Here is a 19964-nt window from a genome sequence, read left to right as displayed (position 1 = left end):
AATGACTGGCAGGATGAAAGCATTTTACATCCTTTAACACTGTCAGTCTCCTGGAACAGAATATAAATCAAAGGTAAGTAGAGGATTAGGAAAATAAATACAAAGAAAAGTCAGTGAGAAGTTGATTTCTATGAGATCTCTGAAACTAGAAGTGATTAAACTTCCTTGTAACCATTCTCTCTAGCTTCATGTCCTAACTTTTTTTAAATCACAAAATATATGACACTGGCAAGCTGTTCAGTCATTCATGCCCCAGAATTATCTGTTTTCACTGAGATAATAATTGCACCATGCTTATAGTGTTGCTTGGATTATCCAACAGGATGATTGAAAATGTTGTGCTAACAGTGTGTACAGTGAATATTGAATAAATACCAATATCAGTCACTATTTTTATTACTACCAGTATCATTAGATCCTGTCTCAATTTAGAGCATTCTATCAGATAAGTTTTCTCTTGACTGATATATGTCAAATAAGAGAATTTTTCATCTTGCTCAAAATCCAGATACATTTTGGATTTATCAGGGAAATAACAGTGTAAGGTTTTGAAGCATTCATTATCATAGGGAATTGAAGTTTCAACTTTTGAAAGGAATACTAATTAACTAAAGCCTTCAAGAGTGAATATATATTTCTGGTTGTCTAGGTAAAACATTGTAATCTATAATGAAATTGAGGGGCCATCTCATTTTTAGATCCTTACAAGGCTCCTGCTACAGTGAAATGACCAAGCAAGTAGCTGCTAGTACTTCAATGGGAGACTTATTCTTTGTGGAATGCTGCTTCAGTTGGCTCAGCTTCTTCTAACACAGCCAGAGGGCATCCAAGCCACAATACAATAAAAGGGGCCAGAATACATGGAGACACATGAGCTGCTGAGTCTGAATAGCTGACTTATAAATTAAAACTGATAAACTACTGACGAAACCATCACTATGTCCCAAACATCAGTAACATAAAAAGTACATTCAGTAAATCACAGACAGAAAAAAAGGACAGTCAGTAAAACACAGACAGACAAATCAGTCAGTCGTTCCTTCCATTTCATTAGTATATACATCAGCTTTTCCTTCTAGTTTATCCCAATTCCTGTATGACTCTTGGAGACTTGCAGAACTGCTCTCTACCAGGGACCCACAGTGGACACAATTGGCAAGACCCAGGTAGGTGATTGTCATCCTCCTTCCTGTTCTCCATTCTGCTCTCTCCATACTTGCCTTTAATCCTGCTGCACTCTGCCTACCTGGTCCCCTGCTCCCTACTCATCTCCATCCCCCGGGACACTGCCTTTTGGTGCAAATCTCCAGAGTCCCCCTAGTTCTTCCTACTGCCCCTCTCAGCTTTTCCTTCTAGCTCATCTCCATTCCTTTGTGATTCTCACCAGTCACTCTACTAGACCAGCTCTCTACTAGGGACTGCTCACTGGCAACACTTGACTGGGACCCTGAACTGCTCTCTGCCAGAGACCCCACCACTGCCATACTTGTCACTGCCACACTTGGCTAGGATCTGAAGTGAGCAACAGCAACCAAAGAACAGAACACCTACCCAACCAAGACAAAACCAGATATGTACACCACGACACACTTCACATATCATAATGCCAGATGTCTAGATCCCAATGCAAAAACAAGAAATTGAACCACAAAGACAATATATCTCCTTCCAGAAGCCAGAAACCTATCATAATAGGCTCCAAGAAAAGCAATTTCTCTGAAGCATAAGGCAAGGACTTCAAAATAGTAATTCGAAAATGTTCAAGGCCCTTCAAGTGGATATGAGTTAATGTTTTAATGAAGATAATGAAAACACAAAAAATTGACTGAAATAAGGAAAAAAATTCAGGCTATTAAAGTAGAAAGAAATAGAACCACTAAATAAAACCCAAACTGAAGTAAAGCTGGAAATGAAAACTCAGGATGTCAAATCAAAACCTCAGAGATAAGCTTCACCAACAGATGAAAAAATGTGAAAGAGAATTTTAGGACTTGAAGACAAGGTAGAAGAGATGGATAGTTCAGTCAAAGAAAATATATGTGTAGAATTTCCTGTTTCAAGTTTCAATAAACTGCAATGATTTACTAGTTGGACTATTTATAATATATGCAAAAGAAGGGAAAGCAATTTGCTATGTGTCCATTCTGAAAAATGCAGTAACAGCCCATTTTGCTTGGTATAAGAATGTGGGAACTGAGAGTCTGGATCAAACCTTATCTCTTAAGTTGATTATCTGGATAGAAGAGAAAAACCACAAAGCTTTCCTTGAACAATTGCAAGCCTCAAAGGGTAAGGACAGCATTATATACCTTGACTTCTTGTATCAGTTGTGACTGTATCCGAATATGGGTACCACAGAAAACCTGGCTAAAATTCAAGTGTTCTGAACTTATAAGTTACAACTATAAGCTGATAGTCAAACTAATGAATCTGAGGCATTTATGGCGGTGCTCGCCTGTGCTGCACTGGGCCACTTCACTGCAGTCTTGGTTCTGAACACAGTATGCACACTTTGCACCGTTTGTGCTGTCATTCCACTCAGTACCAACACTGCCTGAGTCATCTTGACTCAGGTTTAAGAATATTGTTTGTGATGGATTGTAGTGTGTTTAATTGTTCATGAAAGGTCCTTCAGCTTTTATAGAAAAATAATGGTTTAATTACAAAAACAAAGATGTTTTCCTGCCATCATTACTTAGCATGTATCAAATTAGTATCTCCTTGGATTGCATTGTGTTATAATGTCTGAATTTAAATATTGTTATTTATGTTACTGACTTCAGTTTCATTAAAAAATCATTAAATGATTTGGACTGAATTTCTATCAATTTCTAAAATCACCATAAACAACTCATTTCTGTTTCGTACTACATAGTCACGTGTAGCAGCCTTCTCAGTCTTGGCAATTATAAAAAAAAAAAATCCATGAACTCAAAAATATGCTGAAGATGTCCTGTGTCCCACAGTAAGAAATACTCAGTCAGGTTTTAGTTCATTTTAAAATCAATAAGCACATATGTCTCATTAATACAAATTTTCTTTTGTCTCTAATAAATGGTAAAATTATATGCATACCAAAGATCTAGTTTAAAATAAATTTCTTTCTGATTTATTTTTCAGTGTTTTGTTTGTATTCTTATTTTACAACCCTTTGCACTTGGGTTATGTAAAAACTTCCCAGGAGAAAGGAAGTCATAAATGGAAAATGTTCTAAAAGTTCTACTCTGTGCCATAGACATGCCATGATGAGAAGTGCTCCTCCAATCAGTTCCTGGAATACAGTCATCAATGCAAATTATCTGTTATAATAATCACCAACATGTTATCAGAAATGTTTTACCCTTTAACAATTTATTGTCTTCAACATTCTTTAAAGCATTCTAGTTTCTCAGGTTACATTAATCAACCAAGTAGATAAATCTCTTATGAGTGCTAATATTCCAGTGCAGGGTGATTCCTTTATTCAACTCTAGACATCTTCATTGTATCATGTATAAGTAAGGAAATGTAGGCGTAGGGTGACTTAAAACTACCTTAACTCACAAAAGCAAAGTGGTGGCAAAGTATGAGTTTCCACTTGAAAGTTCATGGATTTCCGTCACTGTACTGGACAGACCCTACTGCTGAGAAACAGCTGCACAAGCTCATGAGATCAGAAGAACCCAATGCTTAGGCGCAAAAAGGAAAAAAATCTTATTTTTGATTGTATCTGAAGAGAGAGAGATAGAACAAACACAAGAAGTTATAGAGTTAGTCCTTCATTGAGCGAGCCGTCCACCCAGAGCCTGTCTGTGAGATTGCTGGATTTTCATGTTCACACCAGTTCACGTGGATGTTATGTGGCACCTGGCTATGTGAGAGACTGCACTAGAGGACTTCTGTAAAAGGTCTTCTCCTACCAAGTCCTCCCAACACCTTCTACTCTCTGTTTTTCTAATCTTGGGCAAATTCCCATTTTCCCTTCCAGACCATTCCACTAGAAGCAATTCTGAGCATAATTATCTCTTAGTTAAGGCAAAAACACTTTCCTCCTATAGGAACCTAAAACTGCCCAAACTTTGCTATCTCTGTGAAATTACAGGTAGATTAACATTTGTTTCACAGTTTAGGAAGTTCATATTTTCTTTTTATTCCCCCAATGAATAATTATGTATCATTGTTCTAGTCAACAACCACACCCAATCACTACATTTCTTCTAATTTTCAAAAGCAAGAGTCTTTGGAAGTCATCTCAACTCACCTTGGTGTCACCAAAGACAAGACTAGTGTGCATGACTGAGCATCAGGAGTTCTATGACAAACAGATTCTGCCTGCAGGCAGCACGGCTGGACCTTTTGAGGAATGCAAAACTTTGAGTTTGTGTGCCTGATTGGGTCTTTTCAGTTTGCAATCCCAGGAGACCCAGAGAAAAGGATAGAACCTTTGGGATTCTTGTGGAAATTTCTGCACTTACTAGTTCTTTAAACACTGGTGAAACTAAAGAAAAATAATATCATAGTTTTTCAAAAGGCCTTTAGGGATAGCACACACAAGACCTGCACAGGTTCAAACCCAATCCAATCCCCATACCAAGAAGAGGACCTGGATGCTAAGTCCCATCCCTAATGAAGATGATAGTGATACCTACTGGGAAATGGAAAATCAATTTTCTCCAATAAAGTGTTACTAGGTATAGTAACCACACTCAAGGGCAGGCAGGTCCCATGCCCAGGAGTAGATGGCACATATAAAACTAACTACACAAGTTTTGGTTGTTTTGTTTTGTGTATTTTTGTCTTAATGGTATTTTGTTTGTTTTAATTTTTGTCTTTTGTTTGTTTGTTGTTTAGGGAGGGGAGGTGGTTGGGAGGACCTGGGATGAGTTTCAGAAAGGGAAAAAATGACTAAAATATATTGTATAAAAAATTTAAATAAAAATAAGAAAATTGATATTGCCATTATATGTATTCTTCTATGTATAGCTTCTGAGAGTCATAAAATTATTTTTCATTTCATTTGTCTGATCACAGGTTAATCTTACCACATTTTATCACCTACTATATACATATGCATATGTATTACATTTATATACTATGACACTTATATGTACTCATAGTTTATAAAGTTTTTGAAAAAGTAAAAGAGACAGAGAAGATGAGACACAAAATCATATATTTTGTAAAAAGTTACAGAAGTGTGTTCTGCCTAGTTTATATTTATTCTGAGTTTATCAATTATTTAATGTATATATAAAAATTTATATGTCTACATAAACACATATTTGCTGTCTTGGACTTGACAATCAGTGCCATAGAGCCTTCCATATACTTTGTTCATTAGATTTTTCTCTTAAGCATTTCCTTGTGCAAAGATTGATACTGAAGGGATTTGGAAAACAAATTTAAATGATTTTGTTATTTCAGATAGTAAATATCTAAAGATTTCTGCAAGACTCAGGGCAAATGCATAAAGACATCTTTTAGCCTGGGTTACGAGGAAGCCCTGTCTTAAAATATCCAAGGAAGAAGAAGAAGGAAGATGGAGAGCAGGAGGAGGAGGAAGGGGAAGACAGGGAGAATGAGGAAGAGGAGCAGCATGGCAGCATGGGGGTGGGGAGGTCATACTTCAGTGTTTACTGTAGCATATCAGTCCCAGGCACTGGCCACTACCATATCAAGTATAGACTGGCACAAATCATTGGCCACAGTAATATCAACTTCTTATTAAGTTCTGCATCACCATCTCTGTCATCAGACAATATTATTTTCAGGTTCTACTGAAGATAAGTGAAAGCGTTTGTCCACAAATGTGACTATGACTGTTCACATACCCACCCAAGCATTGATAAATGGACCACAAATGTGTAGTATGCCTACCCAATAGTATTTATCTTCTCTAAACATGTTTTGCTTCATTGTCTTCCCCACTCTATCACATATCATTTTTTTCATGCTTGCTATCACCACATGAATTTAAAAGCAAAAGTAAAAATAAAGCCCTCTTTCGTGAAGTTGCTCTTGTTAGGTATTTTATCATTGTTACACAAAAAGTAACTAGTATGCCCTTGATTTCTAGAATTCCACTATAGGATGCACGTCCAACAGAAACAAATAGTATGTTTAAAAAAAAAAAGGCTTCTGCAACCCTCTGTTCATTCCTGCACCACTCATAAAACCAAGAAACAGAAGCAAGCTAAGTGTCCAATAAATTATCAATCAATAAAGAAAAGAAGACACATCATGTAAGTGCCTTGTGATCTCATTCATTTGTAACACATAAAAAGAACACAGAGAAACATCCTTTTGTTTATTTCAGAGAAGTTGAGAATGGTCACCAGAGCCTGAAAAAGTGCACTGTAGATGGGGCAAGGCTGGTCAGTGAGTACTAAGATGCAGTTAGATAAGAGTAAGAAGCTATGGTAGACTGTCGTATAGTGAGTTGACTGATATCCAGAATATATAAGGAACTCAAGAAATTAGACATCAAAATGACCAACAGTCCAATTAAGAAATGGGCAATAGAACTAAACAGAGAATTCTCAACAGAGGAAACTCAAATGGCTGAAAGACATTTAAGGAATTGCTCAACATCCCTAGTCATCAGGGAAATGCAAATCAAAACAACTCTGAGATACCACCTTACGCCTGTCAGAATGGCTAAGATCAAAAACACTGAGGACACTTTATGCTGGAGAGGATGTGGAACTCGGGGAACTCTCCTCCACTGCTGGTGGGAATGCAAGCTTGTACAACCACTTTGGAAATCAATATGGTGCTTTCTTAGAAAATTGGGAATCAATCTCCCCCAAGATCCAGCTATACCACTCTTGGGCATATACCCAAGAAATGCTCAATCATACCACAAGAGCACTTGCTCAGCTATGTTTATATCAGCATTGTTTGGAATAGCCAAAACCTGGAAACAACCTAGATGCCCTTCAACTGAAGAATGGATAGATAAATTGTGGCACATATACACAATGGAATACTACTCAGCAGAGAAAAACAATGACATCATGAGGTTTGCGGGCAAATGGATGGATCTAGAAAAAATCATCCTGAGTGAGGTAAACCAGACTCAGAAAGACAAATATGGTATGTACTCACTCATAGGAGGATACTAGATGTGGAACAAGGATGACTGGACTGCTACTCACATCACCAGTGAGGCTACCTGGAAAACAGGACCCCAAGAAAGACACGGGGATCACCCAATGATGGAGAAATGGATGAGATCTACATGAACAGCCTGGACATGAGTGGGAGCAATGAACGGTGAGGGTCGAGGGAAAGAGAGCAGGAGATCCCACCTGGATCAAAAACAGAGAGGGAGAACAAGGAATAGGAGACCATGGTAAATGAAGACCACATGAGAAAAGGAAGAAACAAAGTGCTAAAGAGAAATCCACAAAGATACCCCCACAAAAGACTGCTGGCATGGCCGAGAGACAGCCGGGACTGACCTACTCTGATGATGGGATGACCAAAAACCCTAATAGTTGTGCCAAAAATGTATGTTTTTAATTGAAATAGAATTCCATTACTTTCCCACTCCTTTTCTCTCTCCAGCCCCTTGAAGCTTCCTGCCTAGAACCCCACCATGTCCCTGACCTGTTTCCAAGCTAAAGCCTCTCCTGTTTTGATTATTGTTGTTACATATATGTGTGTGTGCATATGTATGTATGTGTGTGTGCATATGTATGTGTGTGTGTACACACACAGTCCGCCAAGTACATTTTTGTTGTTTATGTGTATTTGGTTTCAGAGCCAACCACTTTATATTGTCTGAACAATTAAGGGGCTTAACCTTGGAACAGGCTAATTCTCCTTCTCCCAGCAGCCTTTAGCTGCCTGTAGCTCTTAGTCTAAGGGTGAGACCCTGTGGAATTTACAAATTAACATGTCTGTTGATATTGCCATTGTTTTGGTCTGGCTTATACAGCTATTTCTAGGCAAAACTGTAGATGTAATTCTAAACGGTCTTATTAAATAAAAAACAAACCCAGTGCCAGTTATTGGGGTGAATACTGGAATATCAGAGAAGCAGAACAAGCCACAGCCAGCTCGCCTCACCAATTCCTCAGCTGATCCTGTTTCCTCAAACTGGAAGCCTCTGAGTCCTCATCCAGAATGGATTTCAGCTGAACTGTTGCTCAAAAGCCTGAAAGCTTAACCAGCTCTAGTTCCTGGTTTTCACACCTTTTATACCTTTCTGCTTTTGCCATCATTTTCTGGGATAAAAGGCTCACTTCCTGGAATTAAAGGGGTGAGTCACCATGCCTGGATATTTCCAGTGTGGCTTTAAACTCACAGAGATCCAGATGGATCTCTGCCTCCCAAGTGATAGGATTAAAGGCGTGCTTGTCACCATTTTCTGGCCTGTATGTCTATCCAGTGGCTGTTCTGTCCTCTGACCCCAGATAAGTTTATTAGGATGCACAATATATTGGGGGACACAATATATCACCACACAAAACTGTTTCACAGGAGTATTTCTGGCACTCTGGCTTTTACAAAATTTCTGTCCCCACTTCCTGTACAGTCCCTGAGCCATAGATGCAGGAGTTCTGATGCAGATGCATCTATTATAGCTGGGATCCCCATAATCCATTGATCCCTGCATTGTGTCCAGTTGTAGTTTTTTGTGATGCTCTCCACTTGCTGTGAAGAGACAATTCTTTGATGATGGACAGTAGTTACACTTATCTGTAGTAGGTATAAGAATGACTTAAAAAGTATAAGGAATTATACTGGTCTGGCAAAGTCATGATAGTTTGTTTTCTATGGTCTATGACCTAGCTAGTCCCAGGAAGCTGGCTAGATTTCCAGTACCAACCACAATTTTCCTCCTGTTGAATGTGCCTTAAGTCCAATTAGACAGCATTGGCTGTCACTGGCATGTGAGTGACACTTATTTGACTTTTTATGAATATTTTGCTATGTTGGTAATTGCAATTAATGGGTATTACAGCTGGGTAGGACTGTTTAATTGCTCCTCTCCCTTGGCAGCTTACGTAGTATTTTAAGGAACCACAGAAGCTAGACCACAGGAAGGAGGATTTCAGGTTAGATCCAGCTTGAATTATCTGAGTCCTGTGTTCTAAGTGTACAGTGTCTGTATCGATAGTGGCCCACCCTCAACCATTGAGAGGCAACTAAGGACTACATCCATAACATACATTGTTTGGGGAGGCAATTGAAGTATCTGGACCAACTATTTGGAAGTTTTCTCATGCCTGGCACTGGGGCTTTTTTTCATAGCTTCAAAAAATAGACTTCAAGCCAAAACTAGTTAGACAAGATAAAGAAATTTACATCATACTGATTAAAGGAACAATTCATCAAGGAGACATTGCAACATATTCCTAATTGTATCCAATGTTATGAAACTAAAGACAAAGATCTATCTTAACACAAAAGTAATGGATGCCTTCAATATCTAAAACTCACTAATACATAGATTATAACAAGAATAAACCTACTATGTCCAAATTACATGCTATTGTGTAAATATACTAGGAATTCATAATCCATCCATTATACTTAGATTGCATAAACATTCATACATATCCCTTTGTGGACCAATGTTTTTATTTACTCTGAGAATGATAACACCAGATCATAAAAATGATATATGCAGAACTAATGAAATTTCTTAGTTAGTTGTACCATTTTACACTTTATCAGTTGTTTGTTAGGCTTATGATTGCAGGCATTGGTATTGATACACTCTCAATAAAAGTTGAAGGATGACTTTCTGCATTGTTCTGTGTTTGGTGGAAATCTTGACCTACACAAGATTAAGTCAACAAAATATCTGGCATGGATGGGGAGGTCACAAAGTACTGAGGAGCTATTGACAATTGATGGCATGTGGGAAAGGAAGAGTTTGGTTTTTTGTTTTGTTTTGTTTTGCTTTCTTTTTTAACAGAAATTCAGTCCCTGACAGGCTACTCATGTTCTAGTATATACTGGCACAACTAAATTGTCTAAATGGGTTTTTAAAAAGAGCACATGAAATTGGGAGGGACTTGGTGTTGCTACAGGGGGAAGAACTGTGTGGGATGAAATGGGAAGTGATTTGATCAAAATACATTATATGCATATATGAAATTTTCAAACAAAAAGTAGTTAAAAATTCTTTGTACATTCACCATGAAACAAAGCATATTAATTATTTGTTTTGAAATTGTTAGTATCATTTTCCTTTACAATAAAATAGTAAGAATGAAACCCAACGACTAAAACATTTAGGTGTATGATATACAAATATTCAAAAGACAAATATTTATGTGTGTTTATTCATGTAAATGTAGACACATGTATTCATTAATTTAATCAATAAACATAACACATAAACTAGGAGAAATTTTCTACATTACTCTTAGATGTTATATCTGATTATGTCTTTATCGTGTCTCTTTTTCAAAACTATAAAATACATGTGAATATATACATATATAAATAAAAATGCACATACATTATATATATATATATATATATATATATATATAGTAGTTGTTGAGATGTCATAAGACAGAATTGTGAACAAGGTAATAAAATGAAAGACAAATATTTCCAACTATCAGAATTTTTTCAGAATCTACACCTGGGACAGGATATGTAACTTTGGTACAATTTCCCTCTAGTTTCCCCTGTGCTTGAAGATGAAATAAATGCTAAAATTACCTCAACAGTCCCAAAGGGTCTTATCTCTCCAACCACAGTCTTCTGAGACACTGAACTACAAAGACCCAATCAAGTACACACTCTCCATGCTGGAGAACACTCAAAATGATACAGCAATGCTGGGTAGGGGTAGAACCCTTTACGTTCAGATTCTCAGGCATGTACACTGCTCTGGTCTTTTCTGGCACTGAGGTAAGTTTGAGTGACTTCTAATGACTCTTATTGTGAGAAAATGAAAAACTTTAAGTCCAAGAATTCCAAGAGATGCAGACAATGAAATTTCCACCAACTCCTACAGTACATTTCCTGGGAAAGAAGGGAAGAAAGGCTCCCATAACTGAAGCAACAGTAAAATGACTTCATAATTCACCAGAGACAGTGAAGTTTGGGCAGTCATGGGTTGCAACAAGAAGGAAATGTATTTTCTTTACCTTGACTAATGGATAGCTATGCTCAGATTTGCTTCCAGTAGAAATGACCTTTGTGGGGGAAGTGGGAAGTAATACAAAACAAGAATTAAATATTAAAAGATATTGAGAGAACTTGCTAAGGGAGGCTCCACTGCAGAAACCCACCCAAGCAAATCCCCCACACAACCAGAGGCCACACAGCATCTTTGAAAGGAGTCCCAGATAATCCTGCAGCTGTCTGACAGACATTTGTTGTGTGGAGAGATTCCCCCAGTGAGAAACTAACTCTCCCTGGCTCCTCACATCTGCCCTGTCTCTACCCTGTTACAATTAAGGGTCAGGTTTGTTTTTCTGCCTTGCATTTGTAAATCATGTTCTTATGTCATCATAATTTGCTAAACATGTTACACTCAGCTCATGAAACTGGTCATCAGCATTAGGATCTGTCACTCGAGGTCACAGACACAAACACCGAATGTGTGGCTGAAAATTCAAACTTTTGTTTGATCCTTGCCTTGCCACTTTAAATGTTGTCTTCCCAAACCTGTATTTTCTAATCTACACAAAGAAAACAGGAGGTGCATCTGTGTTATTTAGGTTTGAGTATAAGAATCAACCTTCTCTGCAATATTAGTAACCTAAATGTATGGGATTTTGTCTATTTGCTTAATCAATATATTTCCTCAAATTAGAATGGTGTCAGGAATGTCTAAGGCAAAGTATCAAGACAATGAATAGTGTATGCCTTATCCCATATCTTACAATTATTGTAAGAACTAATATACATCAATGACTAAATTACAGGCACTGACAATATTCTCATCTTGCTGTATGATAATTTGTAGTGCTAGAGATTTCTTCCCTTTAAGGGTTCTAAAATTATAGAAAATCATTTGCTTCTTCAAATTCAGGTTTATTCTGCTATTTTGTGTTGCAAAGAAGCTTTAATTCAGAGTCAGGGCCCTACATCTCTACTGTAAATATGTTATACAAAGAAGCTCATATTTTTAGAGAATAGACTTTTAGGAACCTAGTTTTTTCTTATTTGAAATATATTTTAGTGCCATTAATAGTGCTGAGATAACTGTAGAACACTATGGAGCCCAGAAACCTGACATGGGAAATTTGAGACAAAATTCCCTGTACCATAGAAAGCAAAGGAAGAACTGGGTTTGATTTGTCTGTGATGTGATTGGGCATTGTGGTAGATTACTCATTATGATTGAGAGACAGTGTAGATCCCTGCACTTGTTGATTAGTTCTAAGTTTTGAGAAGAATGTAGACCCAACAGTTCAAATCTCTCCAAATATACTGTCCCCACCTTTTTTTTAAATGTGGCTTTTGTACCCTCTGGCTATGTTAGGATTGAGACATGTAAGATACATTCCAAATACACAGACAAATTCTCTTCAGAAATTCTAGTGGCTAATAACTTTGTAACCTTGAAGTAATAGCAGCCTTTCAGGAAATCTGGTAAGATTTCCCTGTATTCCATTCCAGATTTAAAGATATGTCCCCCATCCCCCTCCCCACACACACACATGGGGACAGATTTCAACTCCTTGGAGGTCATAGAATCTAGCATTTCGTTTTGTAATATGGTGCTCAATAATAACAATAATGATTACTGCTTGTATTCCTGGAATATTCCTTATTCATAGTCTTAGCATATTGTATAAAATTATCCTTTTCCATAATCTTGTCAACACTGAGATTGATGCATTGTAGATAGTTAAAGGTGAACCACAAATTGGTTAATCAACTAGTCAGCATCATATACCATGTCAAGTGAAAAGTGGCAGGAGACTATGAAACTACATAGAATGACTGCAAACCTTTTTAATGATTTCATTTTAATGCTATTGTTTGTTTTCTAAGCCCTCTACTTACCTTTTATTTATATACTTTCCCAGAAAACTGACTTTATTGTTGGGTATAAAATGCTCTCATCCTGCCAGCCATTATGTCTGGAGCCAACAGCTCCAGCCTGACCCCTGAATTCTTTATCCTGAATGGTGTTCCCGGGCTGGAAGCTGCACATGTCTGGATTTCTCTGCCGTTCTGCTTCATGTACATGATTGCTGTTGTGGGGAACTGTGGGCTTATCTACCTCATTGGCCATGAGGAGGCTCTGCACCGGCCCATGTATTACTTCCTGGCCTTACTCTCCTTCACTGATGTCACCTTGTGCACTACCACTGTGCCCAATATGCTGTGCATATTCTGGTTCAACTTCAAGGAGATTGGATTTAATTCTTGCTTGGTCCAGATGTTCTTTGTCCATATGTTGACTGGAATGGAATCTGGTGTGCTCATGCTCATGGCCCTGGACCGTTATGTAGCTATCTGCTATCCTCTTCGTTATACCACCATCCTCACCAACCCTGTGATTGCCAAGGCTGGTCTTGCTACTTTCTTGAGGAGTGTGATGCTCATCTTTCCATTTACTGTCCTCACCAAGCGCTTGCCCTATTGCCGAGGCACCCTTATTCCCCATACTTACTGTGATCACATGTCTGTGGCCAAGGTATCCTGTGGCAATGCCAAGGTCAATGCAATCTATGGCCTTATGGTGGCTCTACTGATTGGTTTGTTCGACATTTGCTGTATCTCTGTGTCTTACACTATGATACTTCGAGCAGTGGTGAGTCTGTCCTCTTCAGATGCTCGTCACAAAGCCTTCAGCACCTGTACATCTCACATCTGTGCTATTGTGATTACATATGTACCTGCCTTTTTTACTTTCTTCACTCATCGTTTTGGAGGACACACTATTCCCCATCACATCCACATCATAGTAGCCAACCTCTACCTGCTACTGCCCCCGACCATGAATCCAATTGTTTATGGTGTCAAGACCAAGCAGATTCGGGAAAGTGTAATCAAATTTTTACTCGGAGACAAAATGGGCATTACCTAAAACAAATGCATTTTAAGACCAGTTGCAACTGCTTGTGATGAGGAAAATAGTGGAGTAAAATGTCATAAAAGACGAGTGAAATAGTATTAATTCATCTAACATGTAAATGTGCTGAAGCCTTTGCAATCATTGCTTATGAAATATTCTTTGTAAGGAAAGTTCTGCCAAAGTATAGAATGTAGAAATTAGTATACAATGTACTCATTCTTTATAATTTTATTATGTTTATAAAATTGTATATAGATAGAAATGATGAAAATATAATGAAATGATGGGTGTAGGCTAAATGTCAATCTGTGTTCTGTATTTCAAAGATAGGCTTGTGGTAATTTGGGACAATCTTGTCCTCTCCACTAAGGGGCAAACTCTTTTAGATCAAGTACATTGGCTGATGTAGAAAACATGGGTTCATTGTTGCAGTGTATATAAGGCAAACTGTATTTTGATATTGTTGTGGAGTACCCCAATTCTAATTATTTGTTAACTTTGTAAATACTCTCTAAGCGTGCCTGAACTGGCCTACCCTGGTAATCAGATTGGTGAATACCCTAACTGTCATCATAGAGCGTTCATCCAGTAACTGGTGAAAGCAGATGCAGAGATGCACAGCCAAGCACCAGGCTGAGCTCCAGAAGTCCAGTTGAAGAGAAGGAAGAGGGATTCTATGAGCAAGGGGCATCAAGATCAGATGGGGAAACTTACAGATACAACCCAGCCAAGCTAGTGGGAACTCATGAACTTTAGACCAACAGCTGTAAAGCATGCATGGGACTGGATTAGGCCTTCTACATAAGTGAGAGACAGTTGTGTAGGTTGGTCTGTTTAAGGGGCCCCTGGCAGTGGGAATAGGATCCATCCCTGGTGCATGAACTAGCTTTTTTGGAGCCCAATACCTATGGTGGGACACTTTGCACAGCCTTGGTGCAGGAGAAGGGGCTTGGACCTGCCTCTACTGAATATACCAGGCTCTGCTGACTCCCCATGGAAGTCTTACCTTTTCAGAGGAGGGGATGTGGGGATGGACTGGTGGGGGAGGCTGGGGAAGGAACAGGAGGAGGGATGAGAGGGAGATCTGTGGTTGGTATGTAAAATGAATAAAAATTTTCTTAATAGTAAATAAATAAATACTCTCTAGTTTTCTTAAATGACCAAGAGTTCTATTCTTCCCTGAACATTCATTTTCTAAGCTTCATGGAAACTGGATCTACGAGACTTAATTCCATTATTGATTAAGAAGGTAAAATCATCAGATTACTACAGTATTTGATATTATTTCACTAATTCACTCATTTTTGAGACACAAAATACTATTAACTAACACTACTAACTATAAACTGGATCTAATTTGAGGAATACAGAGCTGAATGTCAAATAATTCCAAATTGCAAGGCACTGAGAATAGACATACTGGCCAGGGAAATGTGATGAAACACACATGAAAAAAAGAGAAGAGAGCATTAAAAATGGATGCAATCTTGAAGAAGGACATTTTAGTGGACAACTATTAGAGAGAATATTTCATTGGTTTTGGATTCAGTTAGTCTGAAGGATAAATTCTTTGATTTCTAAGGATTAGACATTGTCCTGTTAATGAATTCCTGTAAAATGTCAACTTCTATACTTGATTCAAATATGGCAAAAGCTTACCAATAAAATGTATCTGGATAATTAAATATGCCAGTTCTTAAAGAAATAACACAACATGGTCTCTGGTATATTCTAATCATTTAATTAATTGTGCTATTATATATGAGCTGTTACTTTCAACTCAGACTCATTGTGAACATCAGTGTCTAATGAGAAATCTTTCCTCAGTAGAGGACTAGTTTTCATTCTTTCTGTCTCTTCCTCTCTCTCTCTCTCTCTCTCTCTCTCTCTCTATATATATATATATATATATATATATATATATATATATATAATGAGTTAATAATTTATATCAATTAATAATTTATTTATTGGTGTTTGAAGACAGGGTGTCCTTGTATTACAGCCCTGGCTGTCCTGGAACTACTGTGTAGACCAGGCAGGCCTTGAACTCACAGAGATCCGCCTACCTCTGCCTCCCCAAGGGCTGGGATTAAAGGCACATGCCACCATCACCTAGCAGGGATCAGTTTTCTATGACTGAGCTTTTGTTGGCTTCTCACAAGCATGCTAGTATAGACCAAACACTTTTATTTCTTTTTTCTCTAAATTTTTCCATACAATATATGTTGATTATATTCTTCCCTTCCCCCAACTTTTTCTAGATCCTCCTTACCTCCCTAGCCACCCAACCTCATGTTCTTTCTCTCTCTTAAAAGAAAAACAAAAAACAAAATAGACCAACTAACAACAACAAAACCAAAAACAATAAGACAAATATACCAAAACAAAAAATACACAAAAAATTTAGAGTCCATTTTTGTTGGCTAACTCCTCCTGGGCATGGGCTTATCTTGGAGTGTGGTTGATATACACAGTGACATTCTATTGAAGAAAACTGATTTTTCCCTTTCCCAACAGGCATCAATTGCAAATAGCCCTTTGGTTATGGGTGGAATACTGCATCTACTTTCCTTTTTCAGTAGCTGGATTTTGTCTGGTTGGAACCTGTGCAGGTCTTGTATATGCTGTCACATTCTCTGTGGGTTTATATGTGTATCAGTCCTGCTGTGTCCACAACACACTGTTTCCTTGAATTCATCCACCCCTCTTCTGCATAGATTTCTGAGCCTTGACAGGAGAAGGTGTGGTGAAAGACCTGCTATTTAAGATTGATTGCTCCAAAGTCATTCAACATTCTGCACGTTGCCTAATTATTGTTTCTCTGTGTTAATGCCCTTCTACTGCAAGAGGAAGCCTTTCTGATCAGCATTAGGTTTTTGTTTTTGTTTGTTTGCTTTGCTGATTTTATGTTCTCTATGTGCCTGGCTCTCTACTCTTTACTGAGGTAAATGATTAAAAACTGTACTGAAATCGACTAGAGACAGAGACATCTTGAGATGACTATAATTACAACTAAGTGAATGCTGATTGTTATTTATAAGAGGCAGTGAGTGAAGGTTTTAACGAGAAAGTGGACTATGAGATGACTCTATGTAAGTACTTAGGGAGTAGAGGAAGATAAGCAGTATGTGTTAAATGTTAAGGGTAAGGAAACATTTTCAGTTATAAAGCTTCCGAAAGTAGGAGGAACAAAAGCATGACAAGAAAGGCAGTAGAACGTCTGTCAGGGAAGTTCTGGAAATGTTTCTTCACAGGACACCAGACACAACTCCGCCCTTCACCTTTGAATTAACAAGTTTTCAGAAAAACATTTAATCCTAATCTGTTGCCAAGTAGACAGTGTCTTTGATGGTCAGATTTCCACATAGCCTCTGCCTCCTGAGTCCTCAGTTCATCTCCCTATGTCTCCTCAGCTTTTTTCTGCTTTCCAAAAACAAACAAACAAACAAACAAACAAAAATCACAATTACCCAGTTTCTACTAGTGTTCTAATTGTACCCTTACAGGTTCTTCTCAGGACTCAGAGTATCCGTGGGAGAGTGAAGCCTCTCCATGTTTTCCTCTGGAATTTCTTTCAAGATATAAACATTCTCAGGAGCATAACAACCACAATAACAGCAAAACATATGTTTTCCAGATAATATATTTAAAATATAGGCTCATTTGATCCTACAAGCAGATTTGAAAATGACAATAATTTGTACACATTTTAAGCAAACTGAGGCACCAGGATTGTGGGAGCCCGTTTTCAGATTCCTCATGGCTTTACTCAGCAGGTCCTCATTGAGAGAATGATTAGGACCATGGGCCTGAGTGCAGGTGTCTGAGATGGTCTGCACTTGGCTGTGCTGGGAGGAGGTCTTTTGCTCCACCCCTTGGCTTATCTATAAATATTCTAGGGCAGAGACAGTCAGGGCTCCTTGGAATAGGTTCCAGACCCTCTTGAGGCTATCCTTTATTTTCTGTTTATCTCTGCAATATAAATCCTTCTAATTAATATTTCTGGCTGCTCACACTCAAAAAAACTCTGGGGGAACTGTGGGGTTGGTGGGTAAATGCCCCACAGAATGGCACCATGAACAGGGACTAAAGAAAAAAAGGGGGGAGTAAAGACAAATGAACAGGGACTAAAGACAAAGGAAAATAACAGTTTTATTAGAGTTTTTGGCTAAAATGCGAGTTAGACCCTGCCAGTGGAAAAGGACACGTCTGATGCTGCAGCGCAAAAGTCCTCAAAATTTTCAATCTTCTATCCCTTTCTCAATTTCTATCTGTGAAAAGTATAAGGCATAGTGTAGTAATATAGTGTAGGAAAAACTTAGAAATGTGTAAGGTGGAGTAGAAAAAATTTAAGATAAGTAAAAGCAACTAGACAGAAAAACTCTTCAATTTTCTAACTTTGGGGGCTATGAATGCAAACTGGGGGGAAAATCTTTGAGCGTTACAGTTAGTAAAAAGGCTCTTCTTTAAGCTTATGGGGAAGAAAAAGTTTCCTATGGAAGCTCATGTCCTGGGGACAGTTGAAATTCTAAGTCCAAGCGGCAGGAGAAAGTGATTTCTCCCTGAGGCAAAAATGGGGGTGTTAGCCGGGCGGTGGTGGCGCACGCCTTTAATCCCAGCACTCGGGAGGCAGAGCCAGGTGGATCTCTGTGAGTTCGAGGCCAGCCTGGGCTACCAAGTGAGTTCCAGGAAAAGGCGCAAAGCTACACAGAGAAACCCTGTCTCGAAAAACCAAAAAAAAAAGAGGGTGTAAAACGCCATAAAGTTTAAAGTCCAGAAGTTTTGGGAAAAGTTGGTCTTTTTCTCTCGAGGGGGGGAGGGGGGAATCTTTCTCTTAAACTAAAAAGCTTTTCTTGAAAAATTTGGGGGGAAAAATCTCTCTAAAAAGCCTTTATCTTTCTCAAACTAAAAGCTCTTTAAAAAAATTAAAGCCTTTTTCTCTCTTACAAGGACAAAAATTAGAATCACCTGAAGATACTAGTATGGGAATCACCTGTGATTCACTCCAAGGGAAAACAAACTTCTTAAGACAGCAAAACCTCTAAGTTCTTTCAAGTTTGAAAAATCCTCTCTGCAAAGCATGAGGCAGGGATGGAGTTCCTTAAAACCTCTAAGCTCTGTCTCTTCAAGCTAGTAAAAGACAGTGGGTCAGAGTACCCTGAGGGGAAATGCTTGGGAGAGTGTGGCTAAAGAGCTACAGAGAGCCCAAAGGGGCAGGAAACTGTGTGGGAAAAGCAAAAAAAGCCAAGCCTTTCTGTTACAGCTAAGCTGAGGCATCAAGGGTTTTTGAGTGAGCGTCTATGAAAAAGTGTTCCTAATCGTCCTAATGCAAAGATTCCCCCGAAGCAATGCAAACTCTATAAGCATTGTCTCCTCTTTTCTGACCAAAAACCCAGAGGTGACTGGCCAGCGTCTCTGAGTTGGAGTGCATTTCAGGGATACTAGGGTTCCTGTAGTTGTAAACTTCCTGCAGCACAGAGCTGAGGCAGGAAGGTGCAGGACCTAGGGGAAGATTGCTAATGAACAAACAAAGCTAAAGCCGGTGAGAACAGCACAGTTGTCTGCTTTCCTACAAGACCTGGGTTGATAAATCCACAGCTGCAAAAAGAAATGTGAGAAAAGCTTTCCTATCAGAGAAAGGACCTTTCTGGGAAATCAGTAAAGCTGAACTCTGTCTGAAGCAGTTGTGCTGCTGAGTCAGAACGCTGTCCGGGGAAAGAGCCCAGCCAGGGCAGAACAGAACTATCCAGGAGTAAAGCTTTCTTTTCTGTCAGAGAAAGCATCTTTACGAGAAAAGCTTTGTTTCAACTGACTCCTGTAAGATGGTGTGTAGCCCTGAGGGGTGATTGCCTCAGGCGGTAAGCTCTCTCCTTGAGCACCCAGACAAATGCAACCCACTGGGGGACTGGGCCAGGTGAAGGCCTGATGAGGCAAAACACCTGTCCTAATGGGAGTTTAGAGATGGCAAAAACCT

At 38.6% G+C, this 19964-nt stretch overlaps 1 protein-coding gene across 1 annotated transcript; it reads left to right on the top strand.

Moving 5' to 3' along the window:
- The first annotated feature begins 10754 nt into the window (after window positions 1-10754).
- Window positions 10755-15685, top strand: LOC102903048 (olfactory receptor 52N2). The gene is made up of 2 exons (XM_076566400.1): window positions 10755-10860; window positions 12993-15685. Exon 2 carries the CDS (start codon window positions 13043-13045, stop codon window positions 13997-13999), a length of 957 nt encoding a protein of 318 aa, XP_076422515.1. The 5' UTR covers window positions 10755-10860; window positions 12993-13042; the 3' UTR covers window positions 14000-15685.
- The last annotated feature ends 4279 nt before the right edge of the window (window positions 15686-19964 follow it).

The sequence above is a fragment of the Peromyscus maniculatus genome, chromosome 1, assembly GCF_049852395.1.
Source record: "Peromyscus maniculatus bairdii isolate BWxNUB_F1_BW_parent chromosome 1, HU_Pman_BW_mat_3.1, whole genome shotgun sequence".
Classification (NCBI taxonomy): Eukaryota; Metazoa; Chordata; class Mammalia; order Rodentia; family Cricetidae; genus Peromyscus; species Peromyscus maniculatus.
The sequence above is the reverse complement of the archived record's forward strand: the minus strand, read 5'-3'. Positions and strand labels throughout refer to the sequence as shown.

Bases quoted from the DNA above. Each gene is read 5' to 3' on its own strand.
- LOC102903048 (XM_076566400.1), top strand. From the start codon at position 13,043: ATGTCTGGAGCCAACAGCTCCAGCCTGACCCCTGAATTCTTTATCCTG.